Source organism: Aythya ferina, assembly GCF_964211825.1.
Source record: "Aythya ferina genome assembly, chromosome: 8".
In the NCBI taxonomy this organism is placed as follows: Eukaryota; Metazoa; Chordata; class Aves; order Anseriformes; family Anatidae; genus Aythya; species Aythya ferina.
The window spans coordinates 2,752,267-2,769,699 of record NC_140304.1 but is presented as its reverse complement, the minus strand read 5'-3'; the positions used below and the strand labels follow the sequence as shown (position 1 = coordinate 2,769,699).

The following is a 17,433-nucleotide window of genomic DNA, read 5'->3' as shown; positions in this document are numbered from 1 at the left end:
CAACAGGCAGCATATATGGGGAGTTGATGAAGTTAGAAAGCATTGATCAGACTTTCCTGCCACAGCACAAAACATCACAGTTCATTTAACATGGATTTAATTCAGCTTTGAGTTACTCAGAACTGGGAACACAGGATGCCAGAAGCTTTAATTGACACACCAGCCAAATTACTGTTTGATTATTTTAGCATTGGCAGACATTTATTGAGCCTGTGTGATTTTGCCAGTCCTGATAAGAATCTGTGGTGAGTTTCTGAAAGCTTCTGATTGTTTTCCATTTCTAAAAATATACACAGATATTTTCTTATAACTGGTGCTTGCTGGAAGTAGAAGAGAGTCCTACAGTACTTCTCAGGTAAGTTTTCAGCACTGAAGGACATCCTGTGAATATGCATGCTACACTGCCCAGCTTCAGGATTAAGCTGCTAATATCATGATTTTGCTCCCATATCAAATAAAATAGAAAGAAGAGATTTGATGAAGCAGTTGTCTGTGTTTAAACAAAAATAGACTTGTGAGAAATAGGAACATAAACCTGAAACTAAACACCAGAATTGTCAAAGATGTAGGTTTATGATCTGGTCTTTTCCTACAAGGTCCGTCTGCCAAGACTTCCCCTCAGTATTGGAGGTCTGTGTGTTGGAAACACACAGTTGGATCCACAGCCTGATTCCCAGGGGTTTTAATATGTACCTAGCTGAAGAGGGAGGGTTTTCATGATTCCTTGCAAAATGATACCTCATGTCTTCAAGATCCCAAGTTATTTTCTACCCTCTTACACTGTCAATCCCTCTGTACTTCATGGTCCTCAGGCTACAGTTGTAACCAACTACATACCAGAATTTATTTTTTCAGAGCTCCTTTTGTGAGTAGGCCTCATTTTAGGATTGGCAGCTGACTGGGGATTCCAGAACTGGGCTTTCTGTTTTCTGAAGGAAACTCTTCAGTGTTCATTTGTTGTTTTTTCTTTTGTTTTTGTTTGTTTGTTTGTTTTACAACACTATCTTTAATTCTAGTGAATATGAAAATAGTTGGATAAACATTTTGGAGAACGCTTTTGTTCCCCTCTGTGCTAAGGGTCAATACACATTCCTAATTATATGCTCTGATATTTAGGTCAAATGTGTGCATAGTTTGTATATAATCCCTGTTGATCCTGTCTTTTGTGTGCTCCTAGAGAACACGAACTAACTTGAGTACAAACACAGTCCTTTTAGAACATTTCAAGACCTGGTTCATACAGAGTGCCTCCTGCAAGAAATAATACCTAGGAAAAAACACATGCAAGTTTGCCCCTATTTTTCCTTCTTTTCCTCTAACTACAGGAAAGAGGTTCTTAATTCCATATTTAGCTCAGGCTTTTCTCTGTTTTGTTTCATGTTGTTTACAATATTGTTGCTCATAGTTTCAAAAAGGCCAGGTTAGGACAAGTGCTCCAAGAATGCTGTATAATCTGTGCAGAAACTGGTTCCCTTCAAGTGAAAAGGGAAAAGTATATTTTGAAGCAGTCCTTGTGTATACTTCCTGCCTCTACTGCAAGTGACAGATCAGAACATGCAAACATAAGCGTTCCATAAAAACTCTTGCTGCTGTGATTCCCTGCCAGGTGCCTACATAGTGCAGCTCTGTCTTTTGCTTTTTTAACCACCAACTGACTGAAAGAAATGGCAGGGAATAAGCAGGGTGTATAGCTGCACAGTCTTGGGGAAATCTTTTCAGAAGTTTATCTAATAAATATTATGGTCTATTCACAAATCCTGCTTTTTTTTTTTTTGCTTTTTTTTTTTTTAATACTTGAGAAATAAATGCCTGTAAAAACCTCAGAGTGCCAACACCAAGTGCACGCATGATTCTTCAGAGAGTTCACAAAGAGGGATGCAATGATGCAAGTAGTAAGTAGCAGCATGCCATGGTGTCACCTGTTTCTTAAAAAGCTAGCAATAAATAAAGTATTAACTTCTGGCAGAAAGGCCATTTGGTCAGTCTGCAGGAGCCTGGAGAAGCAGATCTGGTTTCTGGCAGATCTAACAGACCTTAAGGACCAGTCTCCAAAATCAGGAGATCTCACAAGTACTACCAGGTATTTTACCTCCATGGCAAGCAGAGGCTTCTGAATCACAACACTTGTTCAATTTAGAAGTTAATAAGAGTCTCTGCATCTCACTGGAAACAACAACCTCTGAGAAACAACTTCTCATAAATCCCAGTTCCTGCATTGCTCCTTTATTTTTGTACCTTTCGGTATTGTAGGCTTAGATAAGCAAAACATCCCAGGCTATACTTTCAATGGCCTGTGACAGTTTCAGCCTCATATTAGTCAGACAACTTACTCAGGCAGTTATGAGAGTCTACACTATGGGTTTGTGGTCCCAGAAATCTCACAAGACAGTGTTACAAATAATTCAAAGCATTTGAACTGAAGAGATGCTGGTTGGATTTTCTTCTCACTATATAAGCTGTTGTCATGTAGAAACTGTCCAAAACTCATCTGTGTTTTCTGATGTATTCACAGCTTCCCACTGTGTTGGACAGAAACTCACCAGGTGTTGATCTGAGGTCTTGGGGGAGGGTGCTGTCTAATGTCTCCCAAGCAGCACAAAAGGTAGGTGGTCTGCTAACAGATGGCATCACTTTTCTGAATAGTTTGTAGTTCTTTGTCCATTTTGTTCTTTTTATTTCCTATTATCTGCTTTATCAGAAAGGAAATAGAATTGTTTGGGAAGAACTCTTTCCTTAGAAATTCATTATTCTCTCATTACAAAATAAGTGTGGGCATAAGCGCTGGCAATTATGAAGCATTTGATTTCTTCAGAACAAACGTGGGAGAACAAGAACTGAAAATCGTGCCTGTGACCAGCATAGAGGAGATGAAAGGATGAGGTTCTAACTGCATCTAGACTGTACTAGTCTGTGCACTACTGGTGACCTCTCCATAGACTTTCTTCTTTTGAGGGCTGCAATTAACAAAGTCTTGTTTTACTGCAGCTAGCCAAGAAGTCAAGTGTTCAGGACCTTTTCAAGGCTTTACAACCATTTGTACAAGGTGGAAGAACTGAATCCTTAGGCCACTGGGTGAGCTCCATGTCTGATCTTTTCTGTGGCTACCCAGAAGGAGGTGGATCCAGAGTGCTTTCCTTCAACTGGTATGAAGATAACAACTACAAAGCTTTCCTGGGGATTGACTCTACAAAGAAATCCAGTTATCTCTATGATAATACAACCAGTAAGTTTTTCCATCAAACTATGACAGAGAGTGTAGAGAAGTGAAGCTTATGTTAGAATACCACTATGGCTTTTATAAAATAACACTTCAAAGTAGTTAATTTGGGAAATTAGGGACAGGCGAAATAGTTTTGCTCAAATGTACTTTTTAACTGAAAGCAAAGAAGACCAGGAATTGAGAACTGACAGAAACACACATTAACTTTCACTATGAAGGCATAAACATCATCATCATTATTTTCTAATATATGCTACTGATATCAGGAAGAACTAAATACTTCTGGAAAAAAGTTCAGGAAACTCTATGGTGCATCATTCTTGATTTACTTTTCTCCAAGGCAAATTTATTTGGAAGTCTCTTGATTGTTGGCCTGGAGTGTAGCAATATTTAAAACTCTCCTTTTAAATAACACTTAATGTGATGGATGGTGGCTGGTTTTCTTTTCCTGCGTAAAAGTACATATATTTTGTTTCAATAATGTTCTACATGTTAATTAAATCTTACGTACAAAGTAATGCCATTTATAACTTTAAAATATTTTTCCTTTGATTTCTTCACTTACCTCCTTGCTATTGTAATAGAAATGTTCTTCTTTTCTACCATTCATTATTTTATATCCATATTATGTCCTTTTTATTCGCTGTTTAGTTTATCTCTGTATTGAGGCCACCAGCAATTTCGTTATGCTAACGTTCGTATCGTAGCTGATACTAGATTTGTGTGTCCCTTCTGCCATGATGGATATAATTGTGTGCTTGCAAAGTACAGATGAGTGCTTTGCCTGTGAAGGGAATTGTAGATTTCACTTTTTGTGTTGTACTTGGCTCTACATATGTCTGAACCTCCATGAGACCTGGAGAAGACCCAGTACTCCCCTTCCTCTATCTGGGGAACAAAATAGTAGAATACTTTACAAGTAACTAATCCATGGTAAGATAGAAATGCTTACATGAAAATGCTTAGTTCTAAGTTATTGTAGGATCAAGTTCTCAACTCCTCGAGAGAGTTTGAACTATAAAATCTACTACAGTCTTTTCCATCTTTTCAGACATACTTCTACATTGCAAAATGTGCTTAACCCATTCAGATTGAAAATGCTTTAAACGGTCCATGTCATTAGTAAAAAGTCCTGCAGGATGTTATGTGTGGTAAGATTTAAGGAGGGTTGCTTAAGGATTTGTCTGTCTTTCTGTCTTTAGCACCCTTTTGTAATGCATTGATCCAAAACTTGGAATCAAACCCTTTAACCAAAATAGCCTGGAGTGCTGTGAAGCCTCTGCTGATGGGAAAAATTCTCTTTGCTCCTGATTCACCGTCTGTACGGCAAATCCTAAAAAACGTAAGAAATTCTGAAATATAAATATGTGTATTTCTGAAAAAAAAAAAAGTAAACAAATGCATTCTAAGAAACATCCTTTGAAGACCAGCAACCCACCTATGTCAAACTAATCAGATTTTCTCATTGGAAGTCCTGCTCTGGTGATCATCAGAGGAGGGATAGTTAGTCTTCATTTACAGAAACAGGAGACAGATCTTCACTAATTCATCCTGCCTTGGTCCACACTGCAAGCTTTTTCTAGCTGAAGTAGCATTTTTGTTGGCATGTTCCCATGTTTACACTAGCAAAAATAGTAATGTTCATATGTATTTTACAGATGTAGGAACATTAGCAGCTCTGTGCCAGGAAGGATTTTAATGGTGCTGCTATGAGGTTTGGATAGACTCATGGAGACCTGACACTGAGAGATTACAAGCAATAGCAACATAGTGGTTTAGTAATATATACAGAATAAAATTGAAAGAATAAATATTTTTGACTTCATGAATTAGGATGCTGGATTGATATTAGTGTATAAGATGTCATACTTCTGCTATCTCAAAACTGTTGCATATGTGGTGCAAAGAAAAGAAAGCCAGAAAAGAGACAAAATGGCAAAAAGTTGCTTCGGGTTCTGTGAAAACTTCTTGGCCTGAAAACACTTTCTCAGTGTTGAATTGCAGTTTCATCTTCCTTTCTGGAAGTGAACTCTGTTGAACTGTCTTGAGACTAGATGTTGAGAGTAAGTGAATGGACAGTGATAAGGTAGGTAAAACCCAGGTCATATGTGAACTTGATTTAACTTCTTAGATTCATTTCACCCAACTTCAGGCATTCTTTAGGGCAGGCTTCATCTACAGTCAGTGGAGGGAGATAATCAAGGGAAAGAAGAGAGGAGGAAATCATTCTACCTAAAACCTGAGTAGTTAAACGAATTGTAGTTAACAGGGGCTAATTTGGGCTCTCGTTTTTCTCATTACACAAACAAAAGAATTTTATCCAAAATGACTTTGATTCCAGTTGGATTTTAAAAGTTTCTTTTTTGAGGAATATTAATATTTCTGGCATTTAAGCAAGTTTATTAAGTACTGAAGGTAAAAATTACAACATTCATAAGTTATAAGTTTCACTGTCACTGAATGCTTGGATTATAAATTCTGTGTGTTTGTCTCCCTAGCATTCTAAACATTCTTTCCTGTTGTTTTGTTCCTCAGGCAAACTCCACTTTTGAGGAACTTGAACGCCTCAGACTGTTGACCAAAGCTTGGGAAGAAGTAGGACCACAGTTGTGGTACTTCTTTCAAAACAGCCTGCAAATGAATATGATCCGTGTATGTTATAACCTAGCAGAGAGCCTCAGTAAGAGTGGCCTTTCACCATCCTATACTTTAATTAAGAAGCTAATTATTTTTGAAGGTCTGGCTGGAAGCACAGCCTTTGCGGCAAGGAATTTGTAGCTTTTAAAGTTGTTGGACTGGTTATTGAGCTTGTTTTGAAGGATAGTCTTATATGCATTTCAAAGAGTTTGTGACAGAACCTCAGATCTGGACACTCTCTTCAGTCTGCTAATGATTTCTTAATAAAGACAGCAATCACCACTTGGCCTCTGCAAAATGTCCTGGAAGAACAGCAGAAGAACCAACTTGATTTTCTAGGGTTCTACATAGACAAAGAAGGCAGTAGAACCATGTTTTTTCTGAAGCCAGCAATTTATCGACTTAGGAAATTACTTAGTTCCTCTTCCCTTAGATCTGACTCTGGATGCAAGTACTGTTTGTGGTTGGAGTTTTTATGGAAGTTCATACTGGAGAAAACATTTATTTTGCCATACTTATTTCTTTTAATTTTGACATTTATTACATTTATCCTCTTGCTCATGCGGAAAAAATATGCAATAGTCAAGGATAAATTTCTTTTCATTTAGTCTTCAATTCTCACCTGTTCAGCTGTGCAATTACCCATCTATAAAATTCCTTCTTTAACATACCCTTTTGTACTACTTTGTAGCTCAGAAAGAGCTGTGGAAATGGAAAACTTTCTGGTGAAACACAGCATGTGAAGAGAATAATTGTAGTGAAGCTGTTCTGATGTATTTCCACAGGACTCTCTGAAGCACCCTACAGTGAGGGACTTCTTGAACAGACAGATGGGTGCTGAAGGCTTAACTGCTGAACACATTATCAACTTTCTCCACAATGGGTCTCCAGGGACCAGGGAGAAGGGAATGGTGGACTTTGACTGGCGGAACATCTTCAGTGTTGTAGACCAAGCTCTGCGTTTGCTCAGTCAGTATCTGGAGGTAAGGTCAGCCCTTCCACTGCTGAGAATATCCTGAAGCACAGTAGGCAGTATGTGGGGTCTGTGGCAATAGACGAGAAAGTTGAAAGTATAAGGCTTCTTCATTTGTTTCAAATTTCATTTCAATACTAAAAAATGTTTTAAAATAATACGGTAGAACAAGAACACATATATTTTTTATTCTGAAAAAGCTTACATTTGACAATTCCTAAATCATATCATATCATAGAATGGCTCAGGTCAGAAGGGGCCTTAAATATCATCTCGTTCCAACCCCCCTACCATGGGCAGGGACATCTCCCACTAGATCAGGTTGCCCAGGGCCTCATCCAACCTGGTCTTGAACACCTCCAGGGATGGGGCATCCACAGCCTCTCTGGGCAACCTGCTCCAGTGCTTCACTACCCTCTTCCTGCTACCTCTCACATTCAAAATGTTGATTGAATGTCTGAACACATTTTGATACTAAGAAGCAGGAAGTGAATTTTTCCTCGAAGAAAAAAATATATATATTTTTTGTATTTGATAACTGACAGACCACTAATTTCAAAATGACCATCATCAGAGAAGCTAATATTTTGTTGGAAATTTCAATGTCAGGATTTTGAACACCTGATCAAAAATACATCAAAACCAATAGAAAACTTCTACTTGTTCTGTAGCCTCTTCTGACAAGATGTCTCTCTTTCCTGGAATCTGTGCGCTCATTTTCTAGGAGTGCTATGTTTTTACTGGGGCTCTCTGAAGATTTTTGAAAGTCATGATGCAGAAAGTGACATGAAGTTTAAGTATGTAAATAGGAAATGCTAAAAACGTAGATGAAAATATAAAGGCATTCAAAAAGTACTTTGGAAGATACTTTTTATGAGATTATTCTGGGATGAATGATCTAACTTACTGATAAGTTCATCAGACACAGATTAATAAATCCAGTGCAAAAAAAAGATTATATTTTTAGAGGGCCAGACAAACCACTACGTCCATTTATTCCCAGAGCCAGGTAAGTGACACAAGGAATTATTTTTCATCTTACATCTTTTTGACTGCAGGTAAAGATGTGTTGGGAACTGGACCTGATATGGTCTGCATTCCTGCTGAGTTAGATAAATGAAATGCTGCCTCCTCTTTGTAAATTTACAAGCCCGGACAAAACTAGCGGGTTCTGCAGTGCTGCAGATTAACTCTGAGAGTTTAAAAACCTGTTGCATTTATAAGTAATATTACTACCTGTGGACTCTGTATTTAGTACTTCCCACCTGAGGTTCAGAGTCTTTACAGAGATTAATTATATTGCACAGCATCTCTGGAAGAAGAGTAGTTATTTAATGGTTGAATATGCTGAGCCTAAAGTTTACAGAGAAAATTGGTACTAATTGTAGGTAACAGGAGCAAGCCTAGCTCTCCTGATTTTGGTCCAGTTCAGATTAAAAAACTATCTGTCCTCTGCAAGAAGGCAGAAACTAAAGGTTTATCTGCCTTCTTATAGCTATTACAACAGGGAGCAATAAGACTTATGCACAAAGCTCTGCTATTTCTGATGATGTTAGCAGAATTATTTCTTACTCAAGCTGGGTGACATTGCTTTGCTGCAGATCAGTGGTAGAACATGGCCAGTATCAGGGCAGTTGTTATACCTGGTAATAGATCTTAGGGTCCTAAAGTTCTTCGTAATAAGTTAATTATTTTAAGTCTGTTGTTTACACTGAGTTGCTACCATTTGAGAATGTTCTCACACTGTGCCAAGCACAATGGGAACAAACAGCTCCTTTTCAAGGATACCCTACTCCTCACCATAGTATACAATGAAGGAGGTGTGCTGCCAGCAGCTGTCTTTGGAAACTCCAGATTTCTTTGGTGCAGCTGAGAATCCCACAAGTTATGAAGTAGCTGCTTATCCTCACCACACCAAGAATTCCTGTTACTCCCTTTGGTTACCTTAGGCCACGGAGCAGCTAAACCTAAACACCTCTTTTACTTCTATTTTCATATTCCAACCCTCTTCTTGGTATTTTAGTTTTGGTTTTCTGATCTTCTTGGGGCCATTTTTAATTACTAAATAATTACTGGGATAAGATGTGAAATAAATTTCAGTAAGTGGAAGATGACTTAATTTTGACATAGTAATATTTCTGAAGGCACAAGTTGTGTTGCAATTCACTGAGAAAAAAAAGCCTAGGTAGAGCACACAGCATTTGTTTTGAATTCAATTAATGTTAAGCTAAAGAATTCTAGTGTTTGGCTAGTAGACTACAATATAAAATCTCTTTCCACTTCCAAACAGGCTCAATTATTGCACCATTGGTGTGCTAGCCTGTGTTCTTATACAGGCTTTAATTTCCTTCTGCTCTCAAGGAAAACCATAAGCACTTGTGTTTCCTCTTTTGAATCCATGCTACTTCCTTTATTGAACACCTGGGTAAAGCCTGTACTGTTCCTCAGCATCGTTGAGACACTGTATTCTGCAGTGAAAATCTAGACAAGATCACTTGCAGCTGGTAAAAGTTTCTTGAACAGAATTCCAGGCCACTTCATCACAAAGAAATAGCTAATAGTCCATCAGACACTGCAAAGACACAGTAATGACAGTACGAAGACGAAGTCACGTGGCAGGACTAACAAAACTGAGTACCAGAATTCAGTTTAATATGTGGCATAAACATATAAAAACAAAACAAAACACCACCACCAACAAAAACTATAGACACCAGTCTAATTTGAATTTTGCTCTGCAATACAAACCAGAAAGTTTTTTTTCTGCCTTATTTTGCTTTCTGATAGGAAATTCTATGCAGTTCAATCCTATAAAGCAAACTAGAAGAACCAACATTTACAAAATGGGATGCTGTGTCACAAAGCTACAAAACAATTTTGTCAACTTAAGCATTGTTTTGTTCTTTTGCCAGTTGAAATATGTATTTCCACTATAGATACCATTAAACAGTGATACTTCAACTTCTAAACAACAAAATGTGTTTTATCACAGGGAAGAGTTAAACAAAGGAGTCTTTAGGACATCTGTAAAATAACAAGTTGCCTTTATGAGTCCTTTGGTGTACAATAATTTTTGGTTATTGACCTGCAAGAGGTGATCAAGAAGATTAGATCAAATATTTAAGATCAAATAAGCTAGCGTCATGGCATTTTATGAAGGAAGACAATTGAATATATATCTTCTCAGTCCATTAGGGAGTTAAGTACTACTCTCTGGTAATGTCTTGCTGATTCCGAAGGGAAGAAGATGAAGATACAAACCTAAGCTTGCAATTTTACAGATAAACAATGATAGAATTTGTAGTTTACAATCTTTCTTCACACAGGTTTATTGCCAGTTTGAGATTAAGAGATTCCATTTTGATGCTAAATCTAATTATTTTTCTGATTTTTTTGTACACCCTTGCAGTGAAATGGCAACTACTTCAGATGAGCCTATCTTCCTCTTTTGTTGTTAGCCACCGATGTTTTCTTTAATGCATATCTTTTGCTAACTTACTCTAGTGCAATTGTTCTCTTTGTGATTATCTGTAGTGCTTGATGTTGGATAAATTTGAAGGTTATCATGATGAAACCCAGCTGACTCATCAAGCCCTTCACCTGCTAGAGGAAAACAAATTCTGGGCTGGTGTGGTTTTTCCAGATATAGAGCCTATAGCAAGCAGTCTTCCACCACATGTGAAATACAAGATCCGGATGGACATAGATGCAGTGGAGAAAACAAACAAAATCAAAGACAGGTAGGTGATGGTTCCTTCTCAGTTCTTGCCTGCCATGTTTTGAATAGGAGACATAAAGGGACACTAGAACCTGCCCTGGATACATGCATGAAACCCAATTGCATTTAGCAGTATTTGAGATGTAATGCAGAGCAGAATCCATCTCCAGATAGCAAGCACCAGTGGTATCGCTCTGTACTGGGTCTGGCTCCTGTGACAATTAGGCCAGGCAGTGGGTAGATGCATGGATATGTGGCAGAGGAAATGGCTCTGCTCAGGCTCTGTTCAGTAACCTGCCCCAAGTTTTCAGTTGGCTCTATTACTGGGAGAGGTGAACAAGGAGGTCCCACATAGGTTGTGACCCAGCTCTCCTCTACCTGGCCAGCAGAATTTCTCTGCTGTTTCTCCTCAACTTCCCCTTCACGTGGACTCACTTCTTAAAGGGTTAACAGAAATGATTTCTCAGGGTTGTATATATAAAGGAATATAATAGTGAATATAATAGTGTCTGATGGTTGCAACCCCACTGTTCCAGTTCAGTCTCCAAGGATACTGTATTACAAATACAGATATTTCTATTCTAGAACAGTAACTCTGATACACAATTACTTTATACATGTTTTTGGCCAAAACTGCTATTCTGCATAAATGTAGAAAAAAATAAAGGAAACAGAAGAACCTTCCAGGTCATGAACTTTCTCAAGCAAGTCAAGCAGACTATTGGTCTGATAGACCAAAATCTATCAGGAAGGGGCAACTCCAGACAGTGCCCATACAATTTCAGTAGTTAATTTTTTTTTTTTTTTTTTCTTAAAGTCACTGTTTACCCAAATGATTTCCACGTGAATTTTCTTTTTAGGTACTGGGATCCTGGTCCAAGAGCTGATCCCGTGGATGATTTACGTTACATATGGGGAGGCTTTGCATATCTCCAAGACATGATTGAGCATGGGATTATAAAGACCCAGACCAACACTGAAGTGCCAATAGGAATTTATCTGCAGCAAATGCCATATCCATGTTTTGTGGATGATGTGTGAGTAAGAGTAGTTAATTTTTTAAATTCTGATTAATACTTGTTTTTATCTAACTCTAGCACTGAGCTTCATGCTCTAATATATGACCAGTACCGGTAGGAAAACTGAACATAGAGCACTAACCTGTGTTATAACCGAGACTGCCTCCTTCAGTTAGCCATGTGGAACCCACAAAAGTATTGTAAGGCTATTTCCCCTAATTATATCTCTAAAACCTACCTTTATTTATATCAAAAGTACTGTTTCTTCAAGAAAAATTGAACAAACACTGCTTGTCCCGGTGGAATTGGTGCCTCTCTTTCTGTCATTGTATGTTCTGAAGAATCCAACAACCCAATCTCTTCAAGTATATTACCAAACCCTAACCCTAGACTTATTCATATCTAGATATAACAATACCCACAGCAGTAGTTTTTGTTCCTTGAAGATATCCAGCTTTCTACAGGCCTTGCAGAATCTCAAGACACTTTAGGCTCTTGAAACTTTTTCTTTCCAGAATCCTAACCACATCCGTAAGTATTTACCTGTTTATAACTAAAGCACAGGTACCTACAGTAAAGCTGGTTGTATGGCATTGGTTTCTGTTAACATCAGTCCTTCTCCTTTCCTTGAAAGTGCTACCATTTTCAGCAATTATCTGATCTTACCTAACCTTCTTTTTCCCTAATTCCCATCCATGGATTTTTGTTGAGACTGACTGGTTTTGTCTTAAATCTCATATAACTCCAGTGAAGGATTCCAATAATTTCTTTCCTTGGTGAAGAACAGAATAAAAAAGCTAAAGGAGAAAGAATTTTTTTGCTCTGTAATGAAAGAAAGAGGGAAGGCAGGGGAGGCATGGGAAGGGAGAGGAAGAGAGAAAGAGCACCTCCTGGCCGTGGAGATTTCATCACTACGTGGGCCTTGGAGCATCTGTGGTTGCTATGACCTTCATTAGCACTGCCTCAACAAGCACATGTGCTCCACATTTTATGAAGTGCTGCCACTTCTGCATTCACAGTGTGCCTGTTCCAATGCTGCAATCTGTGCTGCTGCAACTGTCTTGGTATAAATTTCACTTAAAAAAAAAAAAAAAAAAAGGTTATAGAAATCATTAAACAGTTCTGTCTGTATGTTCTGTGCAGGGAAATGCTAGTACTTCAGATAAATGCAGACTGCAGACGCATGATTTAACCTGTCATTACTTGTTAGCCTGACAAAAAGTTGCCCTAGCAATCCTTCTGTTTATGTCCTCCCCACTGTGTAGGGCAGAAACCTCACATATGTAAAAGTTCTCTGAAGCTTGCAGCAGCCATACACATTTTGGGGCTGATATCCAGTGACACTCTCTGCAGAGAGCCTACTTAAGTGAAGCAAATACATCCTCATGTTGAGCATGTATGCTGCAGTGTGCATGGTCTAGTGCTGGGTTGCATGGGTCCACCAACAGGGAAAACCTATTGTGCCCAAGGCCATTCCACAAAAACATGGCTTTATTTCAGGAGGTCAAGTTGCTCTGTGGGAATTGTTGGTGGAAAAAAATGACAATTTTCCAATTTGTTCAGACCATGAAGTAGCTATGATAATATATGGCAAAAATGTAGTTCTGTAGAGCTCAGTTTTGGAAACCTGAATGATTTTTGCTCCTTTTAGTTTTTAGTAACTCTAAGCTCTTGACCTTTAAGGCCAATCAAGTCCACTTGGGCTTCAAGGTAATTTCATTGAAATTGTGACACCTGGGAGCATAAAAAGACAGCAACACCCCTAAATCATTAGTATAAGCATATGTCTTAAAGGTTTTTTTTGTTTGTTTGTTTTGTTTTTGTTTTTGTACACCATAGTAAAAACATTGTGGCAATTCACTGTGAAGAGAGACGTATTTTTGTGCCCCACTGCATGTTGTGTACCTTTTAGCATCTCTTAGAACCTCTTTGTAAAACATGAAATGACATTTATCTATCTCATGGAAGTGAAGCAACAATTTATTCATTAGTACTTAGGTTGCTTGTGAAGTTCACTAGTAACATATTATTAAAATTTAGACTGAGAATTTCCAGTCCCATGTTTAATGTATGCATTCTTCCCCACTCCTGTTCCTTTTCATTTTTGCTTTTTATCTTAATATTTCTCTGCTTTACCTAAATATCATTCATCATCTCTTCTTGCTTTGGTAGCTTTATGATCACCCTAAACCGCTCCTTTCCCATCTTCATGGTGCTAGCTTGGATATATTCCGTTTCCATGACTGTGAAAAGTATAGTGCTGGAAAAGGAAATGCGTCTGAAGGAGGCAATGAAGAACAGGGGCATCACCAATGGGGTAATTTGGTGCACTTGGTTCCTAGACAGCTTCATCATGATGGCTGTGAGCACATTCCTCCTCACAGCACTAATTATGGTAAGAATGACTGCAGGAAAGACAGTAGAAACTCCCAAACTCCCTGTTGTGTTGGCGTTGGTGACACCAGTTTGGGTAGGTATAGGAGCTATTCGTAGGGAACAGCTGGTGGCTTGTTCTGATCACAACACATAGCAGACACATTCTTGTAAGCAGACCTCATGACAGCATGAGCACTTAGCAGAGACCGAAAGATAAATTCACCAGTAAGATTTATTGTGAGAGCTCCCACAGAACAATCCGTCAAGCCAATTATTCCATGTATTGTATTTCCTACAGACAAAGGTCCCAATAAATATTAATCATTGCTTTAAATAGAAGGGTCATAATATGAGGAGTCTTAATCTTAAATTCACCATGTGGGATTCATTTATAATACTCAGTGCTTGCCTACTTAGAATTTATGACACTGTTGCAATGCAAAAAGAGACAGAACAGCCTCAACATTTCCCTCCCTGACTGAAAACACAAAAGTATCTTTTGCTTCTGTGGCTCAGAATTGCTGTTATTTTTGTCATATTTTAGAGCAATTTGGTTCTTGTCTTTGAGGCCCACCTCCTACCTCTTTCCCCTGAGAAAGTGTCTCCTGGCTGCTCTATTCAGTTGCATAAATCTGTAACATTTTGATGGGCAAGAATGCCCTTCCATCTTTTCTAATGTGGGAAGCTGTTGTTGGTATAAATGTGTAGTTATAATTGAATCCACTCTATCTAATCAGCCAGCCCTGATGTTTTAGTTCTTTGCAGTTTCATTATAGCTTGGGTAGATAGAGAAACCTTCCTTCATTTGCTATGCTGGTTTAATTAAAAATCAGGATGTAGTTAATACCAGAGAGGAATGTGTTTATACCTATAATTCACTTCCCTTCCTGAATTTCACTATGTCAGTGGGATGCAAATTTATAAATACATTCTTGTAAGAGACTGTATCCTTGTTGATAAAGAAATCAGTCTCACAGGCCCACTGGTATAGTACAACAATGTTGAGACTAATTTATAGCCTTGTAGAGTTATTCTGAACCTTTTGTAAGGCTTGAAACAATGTTGAGACTAATAAATAGGTCTCAGCTTTTTTTTAGAATAAAAAATCAGCAGCAGTCCATGCTCTTTTTGAGAGGGCATGTTCAATCTACAAAAGCTCTAAAGGAAGAAAAGTCAGAAGTTCGTCCAGAGGGTTCTTTAGTACACAATTAGTTCAGAGAAACTGCAGTTGGATTCCTCAGCTGTGATAGCCTTCTGGAATTTGAATATCATTTAGGGGTGGAAAGAAGTACTTTGTAATTTTCCTGTTACATTTTTTTAAGATGCATTTTGTCAGGCTTCCTTACATCATCTTTCTTACATATGAGCAAGTGGACTGAGGAGAAGATACAATGAAAAATTCTTATGACAGTTCAGATAGTTTTATTTAAAATGTGTGAATTTCCATGCAGGCACATCTTGCTTAGACACATTTGCATATAAAGACAAGGACATAATGTGTTTTCAATCAGTTATGAACTTAGCTCAGCTATCAAATACAAATATGAACGTTGCAGCCTGTGGTACTGACCTGTAGTCATAATTCAAAAGCAGGGATAAAGTTAAATAAAGGATTTGTTTTTGTAATGACTTCAAGTAGTGAAACATTACTCTTGGGCAAGATAGATGTATTGGGTAAGAAAGACTGGCTTATTGCTTATCAGAGGTTACGTGTCAATGGCAATTCTGACCTTTTCTGCTAGTTCAAAATGTGACAGTACTTCTAATTCATCTGTTTTTCTTTTGCCTACAGTGCGGCCAAGTCCTACATTATAGCAGTCCACTTCTCTTCTTCCTATTCCTACTGACCTTCACTACAGCTACTATAATGCAGTGCTTCTTGTTCAGCACCTTCTTCTCCAAAGCAAATCTGGCAGCTGCCTGCAGTGGAGTCCTGTACTTCACCTTGTACCTGCCTCACATTGTCTGCTTTGTCTGGCAAGACCGCATGACTGTTAATCTGAAGACCTTAGCAGTAAGCCTTTCACTCATTATATGGTATTTTGGGGTTTATATTGAAGAAGCCCTTCTTGCTATCCATGTGTGAGTAACAAAGAACTGCACGCCTCCTTGCCTTCGCTTTTTTGATTCAGAGAGAGACACACCTCTGAAACACTTAGAGATTGCAAGTGGATAAGCCTTTATAAGGAAATGAGTAGAGTTGGCCCATGACAGGTTATGATTTGAGAAGGAAAAAAGATTGCTTTTTGGAAATTGTACACAGTTTAACATAAAGATAACTCTCTTCTCACCCTGAAGTGAAGGAGAGGGGACCAATGTAAGACTTTGCTAGCCAGAAGCCATGAATGCGTTTCTCTGCTCCTAGTATGTTTGGTCTTACATTTGTTGTTCAAAGGTTGGCCTGACAAACAGCTAATTACAAGAGTTACAGGGGAGTTGTGCATGTGGAGAGGGGTCTGAATTAAAAGTAACATTTTTAGGATGAGTAATTGAACAATGAACGATTGCTGAAAACCAAACATTTTTTACTTAGCACACTGTGATAATGCCTCACTGGAAGTTGCTGTCAGGATCCTTCTTGTCTGTCATTCCTGGCTGAACTATGTGTCCTGTTAAACAGCACCATGCCCTTTCTTTATGTGTCTTTGCAGAGCAACGTTGAAGACAGCTTTTGGGTGCTGTGTTGGTTTATTAGTTTGTTGTGTGAAAAAACAGTAGCAGACATGGCAGGGAAGGGGATGGTTGCAGATTTCCTTATCCCGAGCATCTGGTATACTTTGTCTTGTTACTCACACACTGTCCCTGCCCCATACACTCAGATATTTTGTTTCTCCAATACAGGCAAAGTGTACACTGCAAACCTCTAGATGAATATATAGTATTTTCTGAACAGAGACATTTATAGAAAAAAATAAAGTATTTGAAGGATTTTTTGTTGCTAAATAAAGTGGGGCCAAGGTTGAATTCAGTCTGTTATGGCTTGGAATGTAATTGCTTGGAATTGTCACCATTCAGAGGATTAGACATTCCAGTCTGATATAAAAGTGAAAGCACTTTTCCTGATTATTTTTTAGGCATTATTGAGTTTTGAAGTCCAGTCCCCAAAGGTATTTGTGTGTTTTTTTGTTTGTTTGTTTGTTTGTTTTTGTTTTTTGCTTGCTTTAGAAAATGTCTCTCTGTCTGAGTTCATGACATTTTTTCTTTATTCCAGAGTTTGCTTTCTCAAGTAGCTTTTGGTTTTGGTACAGAATACTTGTCGCGCTATGAAGAACAAGGCCTTGGCCTACAGTGGGGTAACATCAGAACCAGTCCTTTGGAAGGAGATGAATATAGTTTTCTGTTTTCCATTAAAATGATGCTTTTTGATGCTTTTCTGTATGGAATACTTTCTTGGTACCTTGATAATGTTTTTCCAGGTATGTCAATTTCTTATTCATATGAAGTAGTGGTAATCGTTGTAAGTTACATTAGTCTAGTCAGTCTCTGATTA

The 17,433-nt window shown here is 38.2% G+C and overlaps 1 protein-coding gene across 4 annotated transcripts in view; it reads left to right on the top strand.

Moving 5' to 3' along the window:
• ABCA4 (ATP binding cassette subfamily A member 4) overlaps positions 1 to 17,433 on the top strand; it is an 80,876-nt gene that overhangs the window by 26,614 nt on the left and 36,829 nt on the right. For 2 of the 4 annotated variants that reach the window (XM_084528330.1, XM_084528331.1), the window contains 10 exons: positions 2,513 to 2,602; positions 2,986 to 3,223; positions 4,423 to 4,562; positions 5,756 to 5,872; positions 6,643 to 6,840; positions 10,365 to 10,570; positions 11,409 to 11,585; positions 13,740 to 13,962; positions 15,736 to 15,957; positions 17,155 to 17,359. In XM_084528330.1, the coding sequence (XP_084384456.1) occupies positions 2,513 to 2,602; positions 2,986 to 3,223; positions 4,423 to 4,562; positions 5,756 to 5,872; positions 6,643 to 6,840; positions 10,365 to 10,570; positions 11,409 to 11,585; positions 13,740 to 13,962; positions 15,736 to 15,957; positions 17,155 to 17,359 (1,816 nt within the window). Of the gene's footprint in view, positions 1 to 2,512; positions 2,603 to 2,985; positions 3,224 to 4,422; positions 4,563 to 5,755; positions 5,873 to 6,197; positions 6,309 to 6,642; positions 6,841 to 10,364; positions 10,571 to 11,408; positions 11,586 to 13,739; positions 13,963 to 15,735; positions 15,958 to 17,154; positions 17,360 to 17,433 lie in introns of those variants that run through there. The other 2 variants (XM_084528333.1, XM_084528332.1) reach the window with 2 other exon arrangements.